General features: G+C 42.1%; 1 protein-coding gene across 1 annotated transcript in view; it reads left to right on the forward strand.

Moving 5' to 3' along the window:
• Window positions 1-359: 359 nt before the first annotated feature.
• Window positions 360-23,956, forward strand: part of Sh3gl2 (SH3 domain containing GRB2 like 2, endophilin A1) — a 38,720-nt gene continuing 15,123 nt past the window's right edge. Inside the window, exons 1-2 of the mRNA XM_051163975.1 lie at window positions 360-383; window positions 13,120-13,192. Of these exons, the coding sequence (XP_051019932.1) occupies window positions 375-383; window positions 13,120-13,192 (82 nt within the window). The 5' untranslated portion in view covers window positions 360-374. The remainder of the gene's footprint in view (window positions 384-13,119; window positions 13,193-23,956) is intronic.

Below are 23,956 nucleotides of genomic sequence, written 5' to 3' on the forward strand. Positions count from 1 at the left end.
GTGGGTAAACAGAAGAAGGGGATGCAGGCTATCTGGATGAGATCTGATATTCTATGGTCATATGGTGGAGGGGAATATGGTGGAAGTGTGTGCGGCGGGACAGGAAGATACAAGTGAGCTGATAACAATTGGGATGTAATTGGAATAAATTATAATAAATTAAAAATTTAAGAAATAGAACTGCCTGCCATGGCCAGAGAATAGTTCTGAGGTTATGTTAGCTGCTGTTTCTAAAAATGTTTGAAACTTGTAACACATTTTCGTAAAGGAAAGAAACTATTTCTAATGATTCCCTATTGTTCTCTTGTCTACAGAAGGTGAGTGAGAAGGTTGGAGGAGCCGAGGGCACCAAGCTGGATGATGACTTCAAAGAGATGGAACGGGTGAGTCTTCACTTCTGGCTGCTGCGTAGCATGAAGTTGTCCCTGTAAGACGGGAGTGCGAGGCTGTACCGTGCTAGAGTCCCCACATGTTCTGCTTCTTTATAAAGGACGTGCTGCTTTTGCTGCGTAATTTGAATAGTAAATGGAAAGCCATGTCCATCTAGGGAATAGGACCACGGTGAAGAGCGGTGTCTGTGTACGGTTCCTGCTGGGTTTTGTCATCACCTTTTCTAATCGGGATGGGGCAGAGCTGTGCTTGTGTTTGGGTGAGGTGGAAACAAAAGAGGAGAAAATGGACAATGGTGTCTTGAATCTTGTGAGCGACACTGAGTCTCTCTCTGACCCCAGTAGACTTTCCTATTAGGATGGCCCCTGCACTGTGGGAGTCCAGTTGACTGCCCTCAACACTACTTCCACCACTCACTATACAGCTCTAGTTTTTCTTAAAGTTTCTCTACTCATATGGCAGTAGAGTGGGAATACCAATGCTCACTTAAGAACTCTTATTATAGACCTGATACCCTAGCACCATATTCAGGGGGAGGAGGTCCCCCTCAGTTACAGTCATAGGGAAGGGGAATGGGGTGAAAGTGGGAGGGAGGGAGGAATGGGAGGATGCATGGGATGGGATAGCAATTGAGATGTAATATGAATGATTTTATTCTTCAATAAAAAAATTATTAAAAAAAAAGAACTCTTATTATGAAGCCAGGCATGGTGGCGCACGCCTTTAATCCCAGCACTCAGGAGGCAGAGGCAGGCAGATCACTGTGAGTTGGAGGCCAGCCTGGTCTACAAAGCAAGTCCAGGACAGTCAAGGCTACACAGAGAAACCCTGTCTTGAAAAACCAAACCAAACCAAACCAAACCAAAACCAAAAACAAAAAAACCCAACCAAACAAAACACAAAAAATTCTTATTATGGGGCTGGAGAGATGGCTCAGAGGATAAGAGCACTAGCTGTTCTTCCAAAGGTCCTGAGTTCAATTCCCAGCAACCACATGGTGGCTCACAACCATCTATACTGAGATCTATTGTGCAGGTGTGCAGGTAGGACACTGTATACATAATAAATAAATAAATCTTTTAAAAAAAGAATTCTTATTATGGTTTAATGATAAGTCAACCATTTAGCATTCTGTCTGAAACATAGGCTCTCAACAGGTGAGGCAGGAGTTGGTGGACTAAGTCTGCCTTTCTCCTGAGACATTACGTGGGTTTTCTCTTTCATTCTGAGGTTGTTCATAGCAAGAGATGTTCAGGCTTTAGAGGGTGGGTGAGCATTGAAATGTGCAAAGAATGTCATGGGTGGATGCTGAAAGGCTGGTCCTGTAGTAGAAGAGGATGCTGCGGGCCCATGACACACAGAAAGCACATTTAAGCATTGGTAAGATATTGCCTCTGTGGGCTGGAGAGATGGCTCAGCCGTTAAAGGCTAGGCTCACAACCAAAAATATAAGATTTTGCCTCTGCACACTATCATAACAAAATATTTTCATTTATATTCTAGTTTTGAACTCCCAGAAGATTTTCTTAATGGGCTTGATATTTTTATTAGTCTATCTCATTTCCAGTGGGCTGCTTTGCTACATTTCTGTTGAGTAATAAGACAGAATGTCTTTTGATGCTTTCTGTCTTTTCGATGTTCCTCCTAATGAGTTCATGGATAAGCTGAAAATTACTAGCTTCAGGCATCTGTGACATGGGCTGTAGATATGGTGTGTAGCATTCACGGGCTAGAGGGGAAGACAGAGGGGAGGTAAAATGGAAACGTGCCCTTATAAGGCTAACGGGCTTGGTGCTGGAGACCTGGTCACAGGGGAAGCCCGGTCCTACAAGGTGGCAGCAAAGACTTCGCTGGGCCTCTACTGGAACAGCAGGACCAACAACAGCTAGGAACCTAGGGTGTTTCCAGTAAAGGAAAGAGTGTAGAAGCAAACGGGAAGGAACAGTGGAGCTTCTGAGAAGATGAGGACCAAATGCCGAGCTCTTATGACGTCGACTGGACAGCTTTGGCCTGGCCAGCCATTCTGGCTCAGTTTCTTTACCTTGGCATTGCTAATGGCTGCCCATCGCTGATGTTCTACCCCAGAGTCCGGAGTCTTGCCCGGAGACCTGTGACTTTAACCTCACACGCTCAACACCTGGCAGCTGCTTTCCTCAACTTAAGTCTAAGTCAAGGTCTGCCCACATTTCCCATCCCCAGAGGGTTATAAATACCCCCTTGATCTTCAACCAAAGCTGGTAAACACAGGCTTCCATGGTGGTAGAAACAGGAGGCTACCCATTCCTTGTCAAGTCTATGTCTCCAGACAGACATATGTCCTCAGGATGAAAGCCTTACTTCCTCCCAAGGAACCCACACATCTGGGCCTTTCCACCAGCCTCTGGATACTCACTGAGCCTGCTTAGCTTCCCTCTTCTTTTACTGCTCTTGAGAAAACTTGCAGTGTGCCGCATGGCCGAGGACCACGTCGCTGAGGGAGCGTAGGTGAGTAGTTGGGACTTGGAAACGTGCAGGTGTCAGGAGTTAGTCCTGCCTTTTGCATCTACCCAGACTACAGCTGAGAAACAGGGAAGGTACCTGGCTGTAAAGCTAAGACAAGCCAGCTCTTTGTGTCTTAAATGAGACGAAAAAGTGAAGGAAATGCAGAGAATGGAGTTTAGTCGCTGAGCAACTAATTAGACCTTTGGAGACTTATTTTGCTGCGAAATCCATGCCAGTCTTACAAACTAATTAAAATGAGAGGATCTTGCCAAGATTTTTACTTCAGGCAAATATCCACAGACTTCTGTCAGAGTCTGAGGATGGACTAAAGATGTATGTTTCTTGTTTCATCAGAAGTCCCTGGAGTGTTTACTTTCAGATCTAGATACTTCTGTGATGAAGCCGACTTCTGACTGAAGGTCCCACCTGTGCTCCTGCATTTGGGTTTTTCTCTAAGTAAATTCTCAGGTTTGGATTTCAGCACAGTGTAGAAGTCCGTTTTATTTGAATTTATCGCACATGCATTTTGTTTTCTCTGTGATGTTCCTGCAGTTTGTACTCAGCTTGTGCTGGTTTGGAAGGTGGACTCTTTCCACAGTCACTGAAGACCACGTGCTGTGGAATTAGACGCTAAAGCCCTCCATGTCTCTGTTAAGAAGCCAGGTCCTCATAGAAAGTCTTTTAACTCAGTATCCCCAAGTCTACGTGTTTCCAAGCCTACAGAAGACTCATCGTGTCACCTCTTCACGGTTGGTTTTCTGTTCTTCAGATGCTTGAAGTGGAGAACGCTTTATTTAGTTGTACTCTCAGAGGGGCCATTAGACAACAATATGAAATACACGAAAGGTCTGCAGCAAGCAGCCCTCCTGGGAGAGAAGTGACTGTTCCTAGAAGTTCTCCTCTGCCTCAGCCTACCTGTTCTGCTGCTGAGATGCAGTGCAGTCCCAGGCTGCCTCTGCTTCCACAGCCAGCCCTTCCCTAGCTGATGGCTTGGGGCCTTTGGCTGAGGTGTCTCCACAGGACTTTGCCCTTAAGTACCTTCCAGGGAGTTGTTTTCATTTTAACAGTAAATATTACCATTGCTTATCAATTTCACTAAATATAGGCTAAATTCCTTTCTGTGCTCCAGATGTTGGGCAACTTTTTCCTTTTTCTTTTTCTTTTAGATGCTCAAATATTTGTGTTTTTTTCTTATAATTTATTCAGATTACATCCCGGTTGTTATCCCCTCACTTGTATCTTCCTGTTCCCTCTCCCTCCCTCTTTCACCCTGTTCCCCTCAGCTAGACCTGTGACAGAAAGGGACCGGCTCCCTCACCATATGTATGATCACAGCTTATCAGGTCTCATCCAGGTAGCCTGCTTTCCCTTCCTCCGAGTGCCACCAGGCCTCTCCACCAAGGGGAAGTGGTCAAATAGGGGGCACCAGAATTCATGTCAGAGTCAATCCCTGCTCTCCCAACAAAAGCTGCAGATTTTTGTTGTTGCTGCTGTTATAGAAGGTTCTGGAATCCGAGGTATCGAAGTCTAGCTTCGATATCAACTGGGGGAAACTGAGGTGGGGCATGAATCTTGTGGCTGGCTGGCTGGCGACCCTGTAGACTTCCTCTGAGGGCAACCTTCCAGGCTGGAACTGATAGTGGGGGCTAGATCTGATGGCTCCTAGTGGAGGCTTCCACTGATGGTGGCAAGCATCTAAAAAAGAAAGAGAAAGAAGGAGAGAAAAGAACTGCACGTGCGCGCGCGCGCACACACACACACACACACACACACACACACACACACACACACACACTTACACTAGACAACGAAGTAAGACAGACTCCAGCAGGTAGGTTTCAACAAGCTGCTGCTTCTTCGTTTTTTATTATCTTTTCATTTTCATCCTTTTCCTTTTTTTTTTATCCTTCTCTTTTTCCTCTCACAGTCTATATACCCACACAAAATCTTTCAAGCAGTACAAAAAAAATCACAATTTGTTTACATCCTGTTTCTCAATAGATAAATGATTACAATGGATATATGTAAGAAAATCATGTTCCCCAATATTTTCACATGATCAAATGTTTTACTTATTATGGGTGAGGAACAAACATAAATAACAAGTTATTTCTAAGAACCCACATACATTTGTTCAAAAGCAACTTGGCATATATTAACAGAGTATAAGGTAGTTGCTCAGCCAGCTTTTTTTTACTGGCAGGCCACAGTTTGCAGTTACAAAGAAGCAATCAATTATCTTAAGAAATAATCTTATGAAGGTCTTAAAGGAATCACAAATCTAAACTCCTATATAAAAATAATCAGCCATTTCTATTTCAAGTCCTAAAGGTGCTCATCCACTCATTAATATGTTTTATTAAATCATATCAGGAAGCTGAGGGCAGAAAAATAGAATAAGGAAATCAGTCGTCATCTCAGTCACCAGCCCAGCTTGAAAGAGTCACATCAGCCAATGGTGCTATGGCCATTGTCCTTGCTTTGCCAACCTCAAAAAGTCCCTAGCTTTACTAAGAAGAGTGTACTTTCTCTTAACTTCAATTGTCCCCTAAGATTTCCTACATCAGAGCCACTAGCAAAGCCATCTTTACCTAACTTTGTTGAACAATCTACTTTTCCAAATTCTTTCTAAGGGTAATGACCATTGTTAGTAATCTACATCTACAAGCTCTTTTCAGAGATGGTGGTTGAATCATTAATCTGCTCCAGCAGCAATGCCTGAAAGAGATCAAGCATTGTTATTGAGTATGCCAATAATACTGCCCAGTGAGGGGCTGGGAGCGCCCTTTATAGTACTCACACAGGTATATATTAAGGGGATTATAAGGACCGCAAAGATAACAAGCAGAGCAGTGCTCCATAACAGCATGAAGTCCTCAGGACAGGTAGTTCTCAGGGCATGGGAGTTGGGGGGGTGGGGGGAGGGAGGGGAAAGGAGTGGGTTATGCCTCGCTGAGACACACCCATTGTGGGTTTGCCAATCGGTGGGCTGCATTCCATGAGTTCTAAAGCTGTTTTGCTGTTCCTCTTTCACGGACCCCAACACTGAGGATCTTCTTGTTCTTTCTCAAATTTCCATCAGTTGCTACAGTTTTTGATGAGTTGGTGTGTATTTGTGTTCATTAATTCACTTGGAAAATATGTAAACATATCCATGTGACAGACATTGTGCTGCAAAAGGAGTTTTCAATTCGAATGGGGAAATAGAGGAATATAAATAGATATCAAATAAGACATAGCACTAAGTGCCCTGGGAGGATTTACTTAAAGGACACCAGAGAGGGGCGAAACACGGGTTTCTTAGAGTGGTGGAAACTTCTAGAAGAGAAAATACCGAGCTGAATCTTCACATCCTCTCTTGCACTGCATGAGCATCATGAAAACCTTCCAGTCAAGGTGCATACTGTCTTTCTGCACCCTGAAAAGCATCTTGGGAAATTCTTTGTTTAAGTCACAGAAGGCTCTGGGCCTGGAAGCATGGAAATAGCCCTTTAAATACAAATGGCTTCCTAAGGGGGAAGGCAAAATGTTGAGAAAGAAACAAAAAGTTGCCATTCCAACTGCACGTCAGAGGGTGGGGATTGGTGGGAGTGCCATGTGGAGAACGCACTGGTGTCCATGGTCATCCCCTCATTCTGTAGTTACCTCAGGGGAGAGACTTAGGCTCATCCAGTCCCTGGTGAGAGGACTGGGATTCCTGTGTAGGAACCACCTGGCTCACTAGAAAGGACCTTGTTTTTGAGAAAGGGTGTCTCTGTGCAGCCTTGCTTGTCCTGCACTCACTTTGTAGACCAGGCTGGGATTATATTATATTATTATATTACCCTGAGTGCTGGGATTATAGACATGCTCAGCTGAGAACTTCTTTTTATCAGTTTTTTTTTTTTTTTTGGTTTTTGGTTTTTGGTTTTTCAAGACAAGGTTTCTCTGTGTAGCCTTGGTTGTCCTGGACTCGCTTTGTAGACCAGGCTGGCCTCGAACTCACAGTGATCTGCCTGCCTCTGCCTCCTGAATACTGGGATTAAAGGCGCCTGCCACCACACCCAGCCAGTTTTGGTTTTTACAATTTGTTTGTTTGTTTGTTTGTTTGAAGCCACAGACCTGCTCAAGACTATGCTTAGAGTTCCTAGCCATCCTGTGAAGCAAATTGCTCACTGGTTGAGTCTTGTAGCAAGTAATTCATTACTAATTATGCCACTTTTAAAAGACGCCACTCTCAATTCCAGTGCTGTGTCTCAAATAGGAGAGAAGGGGGAAACATTGCATCCAGTTCATCACTCGGGATGCCTTCTCTGAGTAGGCCCCAGGTCCACCGTGATACTGGGCAGTCTCCTTCACGGAGCAGTAGTGAAGGGGACATGGGTCCCTGGCCTAAGACACTCACCTGCTGGTATAAGCTAGGTGAAGGGCTTGAGTCACAAACAACATAAGCTTCAAAGACATCCTCTACTTACCGGAGCTCCCATGGAGACCGGCTTCCTCTCAGCGACGTGTGTAGAGTGCATCTCCAAGCTGTACCCGGTACGGGCTGATGCTTAAGAAGATGAGCAACATTCAAGTTACTATCCTAGAGTAATCAGAGCCTAGACCATTCTTCATCTTCAGATACTATTTGTCTGTCATCCTTTCTAAACACATGATTTCTGCTTTAAAATAGGCAGTTTGCAGATGGCTGTTAATTCTCCCAGCATCAGTAGAGAGCAATTAAAAAATACCACAGTGGATCAGCCCTGTGTCTCTCTGCTAGATGGGCCTTGCCAGGGTGCCACTTTCATCATGTCCCTGTGACTTGGTTATTTAGCTGTTCTCCTTCAGCACTTGAAGTGTGTATGTTTTCTTAACTCCAGTAATATTAAAATTAAAAACCTGTAAAGACGTCAGTGTGTTTATATGGCTTTTTCAACTTCTTTGACACGACCATTGTGAATTATTCCATATCCAAATGGGCATTTAATTCATGTCACTATTATTGATTGCCAAACTCTCAGACTACCGGTGCCACATATAAGGAGTTCTGCTTCTGACATCTGTCAATATGAAATAATGTCCTTTAAACTTCCAGTGCTCTGTAAAAGAGTCCATAGATTTCAAGTTTTTTTTTTTTTTAATTTAAAAAATGTTGATTTATTTGCTACAGGGGAGAATGGTAGTGTTTAGATGTGTATGAAACAGTAATCCCATTGTGTCGATCCACTGCCTTTTAGAGTCTAGTAAGTATCTGATGTCTCAAGACTGGAAAGAACAGCCCCATTCATAGAGTAAGCATTTCATGCTCAATAAAGCTCACACCTTCTTAGCTCAGGGATCAGCACATTCTTTCGGTAAATCTTTGAAAATTTTGGGGCCTTGAGGTCTTTGCCCTCTGTGTTGTAACTCCTCTCCAGGGCAATTGAAGCGCAGAAAGGGCTCCATTGACCATGCCCGTGTCAGTGAGCATAACCACGCTAAGAGAAACAAAGCAAAATTTAGAAAGCATTGAAATTAGAAATTTTTATGGTTATTAAGTACAATAAAATAGAAATCTTAACCTCTTAATCCTTTAAGGTGTGCAGGTATGTTTATTTTCAAACTCATACACAATAAAGGGGTGCAAAATTAAAGTGACTACATCAGTAATAGGAGCCTAATTCTGTCCTAATTTTTCAGTATACTATTTATCAATCAGACTTTCTGAAAACAAATGCTATCCACTTTAAAGCAAGGCATTTTGGAGACAGGCTGGCTGTTATCTCTCGGGCCACACAGGCCTTGTTGCTGGCTTACCACCGTAGTTTTGACCATTGGCCATAGTTTGGCAGCCCCTTATTTAACTTGAGTATGCTGTTTTCTCCATGTGTGCAGTATAGGAACAGACATTCCAACGTCGTAGCACACACATGAAGCTCAAGGGAGGGGCTCCAGTGTCTGGCCTTACCTTCATAGCACACACATGAAGCTCAAGGGAGGGGCTCCAGTGTCTGGCCTTACCTTCCACGCTATTTGAGACAGTGTCTCTTATTTACAACTGTGTTCGCCAGGCTAGCTGGTCTGTGAGCTTAGAGTCCCCTGTCCTAACCTCCCACCTGCCAGTAGGGCACACTGGGGTCAAGATGCTCCTACTAATAGATCTGGCTTGTTCTGTGGCTAGGTTGTGTAGATCCAAACTAAGGCCTTCAGGCTTTTATGGCAAACGCTACCCACTCAGCTATCTCCCAGGCCCAAGAGAGTCATTTCTTCATTTATTTATTTCTCTGGACTCACAGTTAGACACTTCGAGGCTTGTTAATAGAGAAAGGCTGTGAAGTATTAATAGAAAGTAAAATCTTAGTATTAAGAAGATGGAAGTAAAAGGCCAGACTCTGTGAAGAGTGTGTGCCTATGATTCTACCTAAAGGAAAGTCATATTTTACATGTGGGTTTTACAGTCCCTAAATACATTCCTATGCTATATACATTCACAGTTCATTTTCTTTTAACAACTTTCCCCAGTAGCCCCAGTGCTAAAAACAAACAGAAAACAAAACAAAACAAACAAACAAACAAAAATCATTGAAAGAAACAATTTAATTATTCTATTCACAGTTTTTCCTGAAGTTTCAGTCCAGAGTTATCTGGGCCCCTTGCTTTGGGCTTAAGATGATGCAGAAGATCATGGCAATGGCAGCCTGTGGCCAAGGTGGCTGTTTAGTGCCTGATGGTTTGGGTGGCAGAGATGAGATACGAAGAGGCCAGGGACAATTACAGCTTCAAAGGCATGCTTTAGCAACCTTCTTGCCCCAAAGCTGGCCCCACTTTCCATATTTTTCACCAGCTTTCTGTAGTCAGCTATGAACTCATCCGTGAATTCATCCATCCATCTTATCAGAGCCCTCATGATCCAGTCATCTTATACTGAGTGTATCTACTTGCTGGGGAACCAAGTCTTCGCTATATGAACATTTTTGTTCTCTTCAAGTCCAAAGCAGAACACTATACTTTCCTAATCCCAAGCACAATTAATTAAAAATGGAGGCTGGGAAGCTCTCAGAAATAGAAGATATACACATTCAAAGTCATTTCTCAGATTAGGAGATTTGGACAATGTAAAAACAACTATACATCTGTTTTAGTTAGCATTTTATTGCTGTGAAGAGAAGCCATGACCAAGATAGTTCTTATAAAGGAAGACGTTTAATTGGTGCTGGCTTACTGTTTCAGAGGCTTAGTCCATTATCATCATGGCAGAAAGCATGGCAGTGTCCAGGCAGACGTGGTGCTGGAGGAGCTGAGAGGTCTACATCTTCATCCGTAGGCAGCAGAAGGAAACGGTGTGCCACACTGGCCATAGCTTGAACATATGACACCTCACAGCCTGCGTCCACAGTGACGCCCTTCCCTCAACAAGGCCACACCTTCTAATAGTGCCACTCCTTAATGGCCAAGCATTCAAACATATGAATCTATGGGGGCCGTACCACCACAACATCATCAGCTCAAAGTTAAATTGTGCTATACCTACATGGGATTAAGCTCTTGTTAGTTTTAGTAAATGGTGAGCCTTTATGCCTATGTTACCAGATGTGACATTAAGAGAATATATGGCTGGATATTGCCCAATTAGGTAAATAAATGGTTTTCCTAGCACAAACCTACCAACGGGTATTAAGGATCGCTACCACTTTCATTTTCGATTTGTCTATGTCTGATATAGTCAGTTTAGCCAGAGTCCCGAGGATAGGTAGTAGAAGTCAGAAGTTGGCTTTCTCTTGGAAGTTGTTTCAGAATAGTGAGTGGCCATTAGATAAATCACTTCTGGTTCTCTTTCTTGGAAACCTCCATCTAAGGCTTTGGGGAAGGACTTTTTCGTTCATAGTCACATCACTAGTTGTGTGAGCTTAGGCACTCCATTTTCCCTCTATGAGCCTTTACTTTGTACATGTTAAAGGACAGGGAGTGGGCTACTGTGTTACTGATTTCTTACTCTTGTGTCCATTAGCTCTATCTGGTGAGGCCTGTGAAAGAATTTACTAAAGGCTATTCAGTATTGTGCCTATGACCTAAAAAGAATCTACAGAAATAGCCACATTGGATGAAATTCTTTTCAAAAGTGATAAGTGCCTAAAATATAATCAATACTGAAAATGTAACGTTTACTGTGAAGCCATTTCTAACTGTATAGGAGTTCATTGAATTGTATAGACTTTTGGGTCTGGTTAATTTTTGTTGTGTGGTGTTTTATGCAGATTTTCATAATAAATTTTATAAAATTAAAGCAAGTGAATTTCAAGTGAAGGGTATATTATACTCAAGTAATTCAATGGAGCTTGCCTTATACTGATAATAAGTACAGGAGGTATCTACATCAATGACCACAGAGTGTAAAAAGTCTATGTGCTGTCAACTTCTTAGGAAACTTTGATCAGATTACAGGGAACACTGAGATATTTTTTGTCTCCACTCCATTTTAAGGTTGAATTCTACTTTGGGCACCAAACATAATAAATACTACTAATACTGTTACCTCTAAGGTCTGTGGAGATTAGGAACTACCGGTTTGACCCCCATCAACTGCTTCCAATTCCTGTCTTGCTGGCCTACCTATGGGCAATATGCAGCAAGTATTGCTGATGTAGCCTCTGTTGAGAAGGCAGAAGGGTTGAGGATAAGTGGCCCAGCAAGTCAGCATGGCAGTGCCACTTTTCAGGGTTAGGTCCAGATATTTAATCTAGATGAAATTCCTATAAGTGTTGAGGACTTTCGTAACTAACTAGAGAATGGGGTGGCAGTTCTTTGTTCCTGACCCTGTTGAGTGGCTGCTGTCAGGACCCTGAGCCCATCTGGGGATGCTACAAAGCATCTCTCAGCTCTGGTGTGGTATCTTCTGGAATTGGGGAGATTTATCACTTCCTCTCTTCTTGTGTGGACCTTTCACTTTCAAGGAAAACAGAACAGTCTGGAGCAAGCTTCTGAATATTTCTGTATTTGTTTTCTCCTTTGTGTGAAGATGCTTAAATCTATTTCATTATTGAGAAAGGGATGGGAAAAAATAAGAAATGAGTCAGCCTCCTAACAGCAGATGACACTAGCTTCAAATGGTGTCTCAAGCTTGCTTTCTTGGAAACCTTGACCTTGGGATTGCATCTCCTCCCATCAAGGCCACAGAGGACACATGGATACACTTGGCATCTCATTACTCAACCCCCTTCTGTCTTATAGTCAATAGGAGCTGTGTATTTGTTCTCTAAAGTTCTCTGCACATTTGGCATATTTACTCTGTACACAGCCCTGAACTCCTTCCACTGGTATCAAGGAAGCATTCTATGACTTGAGCTCATAAGGTTACCTGGCATTTTGATAACATTGCTGGCATCTCCTTTTGCAGAGTACCACTCCTATGGCACTAATCATCCAAGCCTCAAGTATCTAAAATTTTGAGTCAATAGGACAATGGCACAGGGTTTGGGAGCAGGCTAATGCATCCTAAAGAGGATACTAGTAAAAGTTATTTTATAGCATTAACTATCACAAGGACAGTAATGTAGTTTTACTTACCCTCATAATCACAAGTGCATACTGTATTATGACTTTGGTAGGTAAAAAAATTATTACATATTGAAAACCCAAGCAAGATGGGATATTTTAATGCATATTTTATAGAAGAGATGGAAGTTACTCTACACAAAGCAGTTAGTTGTGCAGACTGGCTAGAAACCATTGAGATCCTGTAAAAAGTGAAGAAACAAAAATATTATCAACAACAGGGACACTGATTTATTCCTGTTAGTCTGTCCGCTGTGTGGTATGCCAGGAGCATGGAGGTCAGAGGACAGCTCTGTGGAGTTAATTTTCTCCTCCCACCTTTACATGGATTTCAGGAATTAAACTCCAGCCTCCAGGCCGGCTGATACCCTTGTCTGCTGAGCCACATGGATGTCCCAGTATTATTCTTTATGGAAGAGAAACGTGTCCCCGATTTTCCCTCATGGCATCTAGTAAAAGCGTGATGGCAAAAATGTTCCCGACAAACTCTGTGTTAATTTGGTGAGAGGTAATGAAGCATCCTATGGAACAGCGTTCGGGCAATTGCTCATCTCCTTCCTGGATAAGTAGGCTTTCCAATGGTCCTCTTTCTTGGCAGCTGCTCCTCAGAGCATCTCATCTGCTTCTGCAGGCCTTGTCACTGCTTGGTTACCCCACTGGGGTCCTATGTAAGATCAAGGAAACTCCAAGGCTCTAAAATAAACAATTGTGTCACTTATAATATTTATTTTACTTTATTTTTTGTTGCAGAAAGTTGACGTGACCAGCAGAGCTGTGATGGAGATAATGACTAAAACAATTGAATACCTTCAGCCCAACCCAGGTAAATGTGTTGGATAGGGAGACTCCCCCTCATGTTAGCCTCTCATTGATTGACAGCTTAGATTCCGCAGGTTTCTCCTTCCTGGTGAAGGAGGGGTCATTTTAAAGCTGCAGAATATGTGGTATTTTATCCAACTGTGGTGTATTTAACCATGAGTGTGTCAGTTCAGGTCACACGACATGTCAGGGTAGCTAAATGTTCTTCTCAGTTGATCATTAATTTTTCAAGAAATGGTAAGAAAGAGCATTGAGACGATTTTGAAAGGAGTGTGAAGATTTCCAAAAGGTAAGAAAAAGAGAAAGGCACATATATATTTGTGAAATACACATGATTTACGCTCAGACGGCACAGAGGGCTGTCCCTTCTTACTCTTCCCCAGGCACTTCACAGGCCAGCGTTTGCTCCTGTGACCCTCTTGCCCTAGACCTGAGACAGGGATTGCAGTAGAGACAATGGGTGTTCATAGAAGAGAGAATCAGGTATGGCTGCTGCCATCTCAGTTATCCATCTAGGCGGAGCAGAGCAGAGCAGCCTCCATCATAGGCCTTGTCATATTGTGTGGGCTTCTGTTCCTGACTCCACCTATAACTTGAAGCAAGGCTAAATGCACTATTTGGGTAAAATATGAGTATTAGGAAAGCTGGTGGCCCTTTAGTCTAGTTTCTTTGGGAATTTCACTTAAGATGCTAGGTCTCTGGAAAGGAGTCCTTGAGATACAGGCAACTATTTCAGTCTCCGTGGGTTCAGATACTGGGCCTAAGTGACAAAGGGTGAAGGGAGAAAGGGTGACAAAATGAAGTGGGCAAGCGCATTGGTGCGGAGCCTGCCAAGCTCTCTCCTGACTGCTGTTGCCAAGTGTAGCTTTCTTTCAGTCTTTACTTAATATGGCAGCCCAGTTGCTATTTCAAAGTTGAATTGGTGATACAGATATTATCTTCTCCCTGTTTTTCACTAAGTCATATTACAGATGAGAAAATATGGTATAGTACAGAAATGAGTTTAACTGATGGAAGACCAGGTAAGTTTTCAAGCTGATTTGTAAGGCACATAACAAATAGCAAGAAGCCATGTTTCATATTGTTACTTACCTTCTTCCTAGTGTTTACATTCCACATGGACACAACGGTCTCATAGATGAACATTTATTCAAGCAACTGTAGTAGGTCAAGTCATGAAAGGAAAAAAGCTCACCTCGCCATACTTTACCACAGTAATAGATGAGAAACGTTGCTATTATCCTTGCAAAGACCTTCAAAGTACCCTAATGTGTGAATTATACTGGTAACTAACTCTTGTGGGGCCTGGTATTAGGAATGAGAGAAGAAATACAGTGTTTGATAAGTCCTACTGTAGCTTCAACGCAGTGCCAGTAACATACTGTCTCTTCTTTAAACAAAGCTAATTTTATTTTTTTCACAATCTTATATATGCATATATTTTATCTTGATTATATTCATCCAGTTTCTCCCTCTTTCCCTTCTTCTCACTCTTCCTCTTCTGCTTTCCAGCCAGCCCCCTCTGCTATCTCCAAGTCTTCCTGTGTCTGTGACCCAGTGAGTGTCATTAGGGCTGCTTGCACACATGGCTGAGGTTACAGACTCCCTGTGTCCCAGCAGCCATTAACTTCCAGTGACTCCTCAGGGGGGTGGAGCCTGACAAGTTCCTCCCCATCCATGATGGAATGTGGACCAGAACCCAGCATTCCGCAGTACTCCTTTCTCCCTCCAAGTCTTCTATTCTTTCTGCTTTCTCTACCACAGCATCTCTACACCTTGCAGGCTGTGAGTAGACGTCTCATTTAGAGCTGAGCACTCAAGAATGTCTTAGTCTCTCAAACTTTACCAGTCACGAGTATCTGCAGTGGCTACTGTCTACAGCAAAAGAAGCTCCTCTGGCCAAAGGACTAATCTGTGGGCAGAAACAAAGTATTTAGAAAGAAGAGAGACGACATGTACATTTAGCAAAGTAACTGCTTTAGGCTACCCCCTAAGGCCGGTAACCTCCCCAGCCGTAAGATTTTGGGGCTAACTTGGAAGTAGGCACGCGTTCTCTACCATGCATTAAACGTCAAATCTAATCAGGAAGGAGTTGGGTGCCCCGTTAAGAGATGTGTCTTGCTTAGCTGTGACTAGTGTAGCATGCAGACTTCAGAGCCAGGTAAGACAATTGACAGTTTTCCTTGAGCAGCCTGAATAGCACCTTCTGGCCATAGGGGGGCTCGCTGGCAGGAAGCTTTCAGATCAAGCTTTCAGTTTGGTTTCCCTATGTCCTCCCATCAGAGTGTGTAGTATGCTCAACAGAATGGTTTTACCATCTAGTTCTTGCGGGTAACCAACAGCAACGGCAATTACTTGTATTACTGAGGATGCTTCAGGAGCCTCCGTGACCAACCATTCGTAGGGAGGTATCTGACCTCTGGTACTGAGGTTATTATTTAATAACAAATGGCTTCTGGGAACAGCTTTATCTACCAGGATGGGGCACTGCTTTTGCAATTTTTTTGCTTTGTTTTTAAAATTATGTTTTTAATTAGCAGATAGTAGCAGGTTTCCTTGTGGCTCTTTTGTACATCCTTATTTTCTCCCTCTGACCCTCTCCTGTCACCCATCACTCTAACCCCCTGCCTGCTTAGGTGTTTCTTACCCTTATTGTTTGCTCCTTTACTTTCATATGACCAGCTTCCTGGCCGGTACCGAAATGAACTCCCACATAAACACACAGATTGAGGGAGCTGAAGACCAGGTAGCTTAGGTGTACAACGAAGCTTAATTGCTTAGGGGTTAAGATGGCTTTAAGTCTAGATAGGTGTTCTAAGTTGATAATGACAGTATGTGATGGAGATTGATTTACATTCAGAAATTTAGATGCACCAAGATAGGAAAGATGTCTTTTTCAAGACTGTCAAATACAAATAGCCAAAACACTAAGAATGTAACACTTACATAATTTCCTGATTGTGTCACGGTTCTTCTTGCCATAGGTAATCTATTGAATATATGTGTAATAATATAAATATATATGTACAAAAATAAAATAATTAAAAATATGAAACAGAACATATTAATGTTCTTTCTGAATCTGGGTTGCCACACTAAATCTACTTTTTAGTTACCACTTTCCTATAAATGACACTTTTACACAGCTGAATAAAACTTCAGTGTGTACAGATTTTCATTTGAAGCATATCTAGATTCATTCTGTTTCCTTGCTATTGTGAATAGAGCAGGAGTGAACATGGTGGGAGATAGAGTCCTTGGGCTTACACTCAGGAGTGGAACTGATGGGTTGTATGGAAGTTCTAGTTTTAGGTTTTTGAGAAATCTGCACCCTCATCCCCATAGTGCCTGCACTAGTTTACACTGCTGCTGTCAATGGACGTGGTCCCTGCTCCCTTCATACTCTGGCCAGCACTGGCTGTTATTTATTTATTTATTTATTTATTACCATGATGATGGCTCTTCTGACTGGCGTGAGAAGGAATCTCAAAGGCATTTTGTTTTGCATTTCTCTGATGCCTAACACTTTTTATGTAGACCTTGAACACGTTAAAAATATTTATTTGTCATTTGTAGGTTCTTCTGAGAGCTCTTCATTCAGTTCCGTGGCTGAGGTGTTTGTTTGGTTGTTGTTTTTTGTTTTTTGTTCTTTTTAGCTTTCAATTGAAGGGTTTGTTATCTTGTTATTTAGTGTTTTGAGTTCTGTATAGTCTGGATATTAATCCTCTATGAAGTGTATAGATAGCTACCAAATATTGTGTACCATTCTGGAGGCTCTCTCTTCACTGTGTTGACAGTTTCCTCTGTTGTACAGAAACCGTTAATTTCATGAGGTCCTGTTTATCAGTTGATCGCTTTATTTCCTGAGTGTTTAGGTGCTATTCAGAGACCTTACTTATCCCGGTGTGATGAAGTGTTTTCTCTGTTTTTACCTCTAGCAGTTTCAGTTTTCAATATTACCTTAATGCCCTCCATCTATTTGGGGTTAACTTTTGTGAGAGGTGAAAGATAAGGATTTTGATCATTTTTCTGCATGTACATACCCAGTTTCCTTAGCACCATTTGGTAAAGAGGCTGCCTTTTCTCCAATGAGTATTTTTGGGGTCTTTGTAAAATACCAAGTAGCTGTAAGAAGAGTTTGGGCTCCTTGCTGAATGTTATATGTGTTCTAAGGATGGAGTGTGTGCCGGTACCTTACTGCTTTCCATCCATGCCTCTGTATTATAACGTGATATGATGTGTAGTGACGCCTCTACCTTACTGAATTTGCTCGGGATTCATCTGTCCTTCTGGATGAGTTTCAATGTTTCTGTTTTGTTTGGGGTTTTGTTTGTTTGTTTTCTGCTTCTGTGAAAAATAGCACTAGGATTTTGATGGGGATTATGTCGAATATCTAGATTGTGTTTGGTAAGATAGGTCTGTTCATAATGTTGATTCTTCCAGCCTATGAGTGTGGGAAATCTTTGCATAGTCGAGTCTCCTTCAGTTTCTTTTCAGTGTTTTAATGTTTGAGAGATCTTTCACTTCTTTGGTTAGGGTCATTCTACTTTTGTGTGGAAGGCATTTGTCAATCAGATGGTTTTCTTGATTTCCTCCTCAGCATGTTTGATGTTGGGATCTGGCAAGGTTATTGATTTTTGAATTTTAATTTTGTGTCTTGGCACTTTGCTAAAATTGTTGGTAAGAACCAAGGCTTTCCTAGTGGAGTCTATAGGATATGATGTATAGGCTTACATCCTCTACAAATAAGGATACTTTGTTTCTTCCTTTCCTGTATGGTTTCTTTTTGTTTGCTTCTCTTTTCTTATTGCTCTAGCTAAGACTTCTAGTACTATATTGCGTGAGTGTTGAGAACGTGGACAGTCTTGTCTTGTTCCTGGTTTTAGTGCACATGTTTTGAGTTTTTCCTATTTAGTATAATATTTGCTATAGTTTTATTATATATCACCTTAAGTGTATACAGGTATGTCTCTTCTGTTCCAAATTTCTTTATAAATTTTATCATGAAGGAATATTGGCTCTTGTCAAAAGCATTTTCTATATGTATCTATTGAGATGATTATGTGCTTTCTGTCCTTTGGCCTGTTTATGAAATTTATTACATTATTTATCGATTTTTTTACATGCTGAATTGATCACAGTGATGATACTTTTGTGAGTTCTTGAATTCAGATATTCAGTTTTCAAATATTATATCCCCTCTGTGTGTGTGTGTGTGTGTGTGTGTGTGTGTGTGTGTGTGTGTATGTGTATGTGTGTGTGTTTATCTGGCTGTAGTATCAGGAAAATACTGACTTTTACTGGCTTTGTAAACAAAAGAAATAACGATAGATAATATTGCTTCCCTTTCTGTTTTATGGAATACTTTGAGAAGCATTGTGGTATTTTTCCTTTGAAGATTTGGTTAAATTTATCAGTGTACCCATCTAAGCCTGGACCTTTTTTAGTTGAGATTTTTTTTCTTACTGCTTCTTTCTTTCTTGTAATACTGTTAGATCTGTTGAAATTATTTATCTCATCTTGATTTAACTTTGATAGATCGTCTGTGTTAAAAAATTTATATATTTCTTTTAATTTCCATTCTCATTAAATACACGTTTTAAGATCTATTTGAATAACTTCCTGAATTTCATTGGTATTTACCATAATTTTCCTTTTACTTCAATTATCTTAATATAAAAATAAAATGCGATCAATTTATAGTGTAATATATATTAAAACACATTGTAGGACTTCTGGGATAGATCAGTGATTTATTACTATGCAAGACTGATAACCTGGTTTGGAGGGTCCTGAACACACATAAAGCCAGATAGATACAATATCACACATTTATAATTGCAGCTGCGAAGCAGAGACAGGAAAACCCCCAGAAGTCTGAGGGCTACCCTGCCTGGCAATGAAGAAGCAAATAACGGAGAACCTGTCTCAAATCTCAAACAAGATGAAAAACATGGACTGACATCTACCTAATGCTGTCCTCTTTTCCCCACATATACCCTGTGGCACACCTGTGCCCACGCTCATGCACTCACAAACAACACACATCACACACACACACACACACACACACACACAATCTCACACATACACTGTAATGCAGATTCTCAGTAGGGACCCATAACTAATTAATTTCTCCTAATTTTAATGAAATCAATCTATGTCATAGGTGGGGGTGTTGAGTTGAATGTTATCTCACCACAAATTCAGGTCTACCCAGACTTCATAATGTGAGCTTATTTGGAAATATTTTTTTGAGGGACTTTTCAGATGAATTCTTTCTGGATTTAAGAGTGTGCCCTCGACCCTGTACCAGTCTCCTTAACAGAACAGAAGGGGATGTAGGGAACACAGGAACATGGCCAACTAACTAATGAACAGACATTGAAGTTGTGCCGTCACAAGCCACAGAGCACCCGGAGCCACAGTGTACAGAAGGGACAAGACTCTCCCCAGAGCTCGCACAGGGAACCAGCCCTCTCACCAGTTCAGATCTCTGGCATCCTGCTGCAAGAGATAAATTCCAGAGTTGAAGCCAGTCAGTGTTATGGTAGATTGAAATAGTAGCTCCAAAAAGTGATAGTTAGGTAGTCTCATTTCCCCCAGAAAAACAAAGTAAACATTGGGCCAGGGTGTTTAAGACATGATCAGGTGTCTTAGTCACTGTTCTTTTTATAAGAAGAGACGCCATGACCAAGGCAGCTCTTAGAAGAGATAACACTTAGTTGGGGGCTTGCTTACAGTTTTAGCACTGCAGCAGTAGCTGAGAGCTTTATGTCCGGACTTGTAGACAGCAGGCTGCTAGAGATGCATGCGGGGCTTTGTGGGGGGTAGGGGGCTTTGTGTGTGTGGGAGGGAGGCTTTGTGTGTGGGAGGGAGGGCTTTGTGAGTATGTGTTGGGGGGTGGTAACTAAGAGAGGGAGACTAGGTCTCCCTTGGGCTTTTGAAACTGAAAGCCCAGAAACACATTTCCTCCAACAAGGCTAAAGCTCCTAATCCTTCCAGTCTTTCTCAAACACTTCCGCTTCCTGGTAATTGAGCCTGTAGGGGCCATATTCCTATACAAACCACCACACCAGCTTACATCCCTAATGGCAGATAAATCTAAAGTGGGAACCCAGGTCTGACTGCTTCTCAAGCCCATGCTGTTCTATGCATGATGGTGCCTCTGGGGAGGATGCCCAGCTTCATTTGGGAGCAGGAAATTCTTTGCTTTCAATGTACCATGGACATTTAGAAAAGAGACAGAGTGTGGGACTGAGATTTACTGCTGATTTGCTGATAAGTCAAAAGAGGTGAGTGGAGGAAATAAGAATTTTTAGAAATAATACTTAATAATAGAGCACTAAATGTGGGTTGATTATTTGTTGTTGTAATTATTTTATGACTTTGAGAACTGAATGAACAAATGCCACCTAGGGGAAAAAAAAAAAAAAACTCTAAAGTCATCATCAAGCAAATTCACAATTGCTCCCGAAAAGTTCTTATTTATGGGTGGGTCACATAAAAACGAAAATAAATATCACACCAAAGAACTTAGAACCAAACAAAATCTCATACAAAAGTCCTATGTAATTTAAATAGTTCTTATTTGATGATTATGACAGATGTGGTTTGGTTTCGCTCTGAATTTCCTGTCCTGGAACAGGCATCACACACGGAGTTCTTAGAAGGTCACTGGTTGACATTTTATGCTGGCTCTTCAAAGCCAGCTGGTGGTCCTTGGGAAGTGCGTGGGTACAGCAGAACTGAGAGAGTCCCCTCATCTGCCTCACCAGAACTGAAGCTGGATGCTCCAGTCTGGATGCTGAGTATGGGTTCTGACTAAGCAAGACCTGGCTTGAGTTAGGTGAGGATCATGACAGAGCCCAGTGAGCAGATTCCTAAGGAATCCGTGGGCAGTTACACTTGCTGGGAATTTAATGCTAACGTTAGAGTGCCAGCCTGGGTGCTGGCTTCACGTCTTACAGTTCGAGAATCTCAAAGCTTTCATATCCTTTAAAATTAGTTCTAATCTAAAAGGCTGTTGGGGGGTAGGCTTGTTTCAGGAGTGCCTGAACATACCCTCTGAAGGTCCATCTTCATCCCTGATCTCTCCCAGGGTGGCATTTTAAGACAGCAAATCTGATCGTATTACGTTACATAAATCATGAAATTGTTTTTCACGATTTTAGGATTAAGCTGGCTCCGGAGGCCTCCCTGCCTGGCTAAGCTGCCTATTCCTCTCTATCAGGGCCAGCTGGCAGTGCTCTGAGGTCCTGTGCCCTGCTGGTCCTGCTGCGTTGCCTGGGCCCATCTCAGGACTAGGTAATCAGTCAACTCTTGGCACAGTGGTGAGAGTTATGAAGCATGGGTTGGCTGACGTGTTACAGCTGCTACCTGAAGGGCAGGAAGAAGTCTTCATTCTCCTTGGGTTATCAGCTCCACACACACACCCAGCATGCATCGCGTGCATTTTCTCGTCATGTAAACATCAGGTCCAGAATAGGTGTGGGGAAAGGTTTAATAAAGATTTGATATTTAGCTTCTTGGTTTGTGTATTGCGGCGTTGTTATTGGTTTGGTGTTTTTTTTTTTTGTTTTTTTTTTTAATTTCATTTTGGTTTTTTTTTTTTTTAAACTTTCAATAAAGAAATCCACAGTTAGATTCCCACCAGGATAGCTTTAATTATTGTAATCTCCTGAAAATTCACTTCCTAATGCTGCAGTGGAGGTTTTTCCATCTAGTAGGAGGACAGCTGTGGCCAGATTACACCTCTGGGCCTTTTAAGGCCAGCCATGCCTTCCGTGCCAGAGACGTCTTCAGTTTTCACTGAGCAATTGCTGTGACCTGAATGTTATAATGCAAGATAAATTTCCAGGCTGCTCAGAGGAGAAACAGTTCACACATGAGAATTATTGTGCATGGCAGGCGCTGCTGCTCTGCAGAGCTGCTCTCTCTTGATGTGTGCTGTTCATGCAATATGCCGGAAAGCTGAGCTGTCAAGTGGGGGTATTGGATTTCAGTTTAGGGTTTTTGTTTTACTTATTTCATTTCTCACTGATGGAATATTACTGGGGAAGCAAAAATGAGCTGGGTTTTCATTTCTCACTGATGGAATATTACTGGGGAAGCAAAAATGAGCTGGGTTAACTTTCAAATGCTTCATTGGTTTCTGGAATAATTTTGTATTAAATCATGTATCTCCACATGGGCTCTTCTTTCAGTCATCTCCTTCCAAAGATGAACGCATATGATGAGGAGAAGGCGTTTGTTGGTAGTGGAACTGTATGTCATATAACATTGGGCACCCATTTAGTCTATTACGTGGTTGGAGGATGCATTTATTTCCTGTTGGTTGGGAAGACCTGCTCCTTCCTCATCGTGTATCTTTCAGAGCCCGTACATCCCTCTATATGACCGTATATGTGTGTGAGGGAGTGTGCAGCATCCAGCCTTCACTTTCCCAAACCGTGACACTGAGAAGGGATCAGAAAATGTAAAGGAGAGATTCCCCTTATTATGAGGAGACACTGAATGTCAGAAGGATGTGGTCTTTTGAGATAAACGCATTAAAGGAGCAAATATGACTGGAGAGGGACAGCATATTGTATTCATTGAAAAGACTAGAGGACTTCTCCAATTTTACAAACTCTTTGGGGGAAAATATTGAAAGTTAATAGGTTCCTAATTGTCTAGTCAGCCTTTCTGCTAACTCTAACCAACCCCGACTGACCCAGATAACAAACATTGTTTATCAAGCATTATCTATAAATGGTTGCTTTCAACCTTCATGATAGATTTTTTTAGGAAGTTCCTTTCAACATTTGTACTGCATGATCCACATGCATCTCTCTGGGTCAAGGGCATGGAAAGGTATATAATTTAAGATTATTGCTACATACATAAGATTATCCAAGGCAAGTACAATTGGTTGTTATGTTGTTCTCTTAAAGGCAGATCAAACAGCTTGAAAGCACAGTAGAACAGTCTTACATGACCGCAGGGTGTATTAGTAACATTGGCTATGAGGTCCAGCTGAAGTTCCAGACTCTTAGAATGAAAGAGACATTTATAGAATTCTGCATAGGCATCGTGGGAAGGATAAGGGGAAAGGTGGAAATGATGCCACTGTATTTTAATTAAAAAAAAAAAAAAAGAAAGAAAGAAAAGAAATGTGGACCCATGGAAGAACCAGCAACCCATGAGAGCCTGGAATCGCATATTGCCCACTCCACTTCCAGATGGCGTGTGCCTACCTGACGGGGGGCTTGTGCGCAGCCTCATGAGATGCAAAGTAGAGGACCTGTTACTCACAGAAGCCTTGATGTAGTGGGTGTTCCCTGCATGCTGTTTCCCAGCGAGCACTCCTGTGGGTTGTTGGACCATTTCCCACTGTTGATTTTAGCTCCCAGTTATCTTATAGTACAAGAAGGCAAGAGTAGATTGGGAGCACGTGTTTTAGCTTGTAAGGAGGTGTCCTTAAATGGCAGGATTGCACTAAGGCTGGAGATCATTCTGTGTTTGGAAACATGGGTGTGAAAGCCTCTTGTCAGCATGCCTGTCACTTCTTAGGTGTTCAGGTCATGTCATTCACCTACCCTCCCTAGGGCCCTCAGTTCCACCTCAATGCATAATCCCACTTCTCTGCAGGCAAGGTTTGCAGAAGAGTTCAGTTCCAGGCCTTTCCCACTAGTGCCACAGCACCAAATGCCACTCACCCTTTCCTCTGAAAACCCACATGAGCAAAACTCCTGATGGCAGTAAAGTGATGGCCTTGTAATTTCCA

This window comes from Acomys russatus, chromosome 2 (assembly GCF_903995435.1).
Source record: "Acomys russatus chromosome 2, mAcoRus1.1, whole genome shotgun sequence".
NCBI lineage: Eukaryota > Metazoa > Chordata > Mammalia > Rodentia > Muridae > Acomys > Acomys russatus.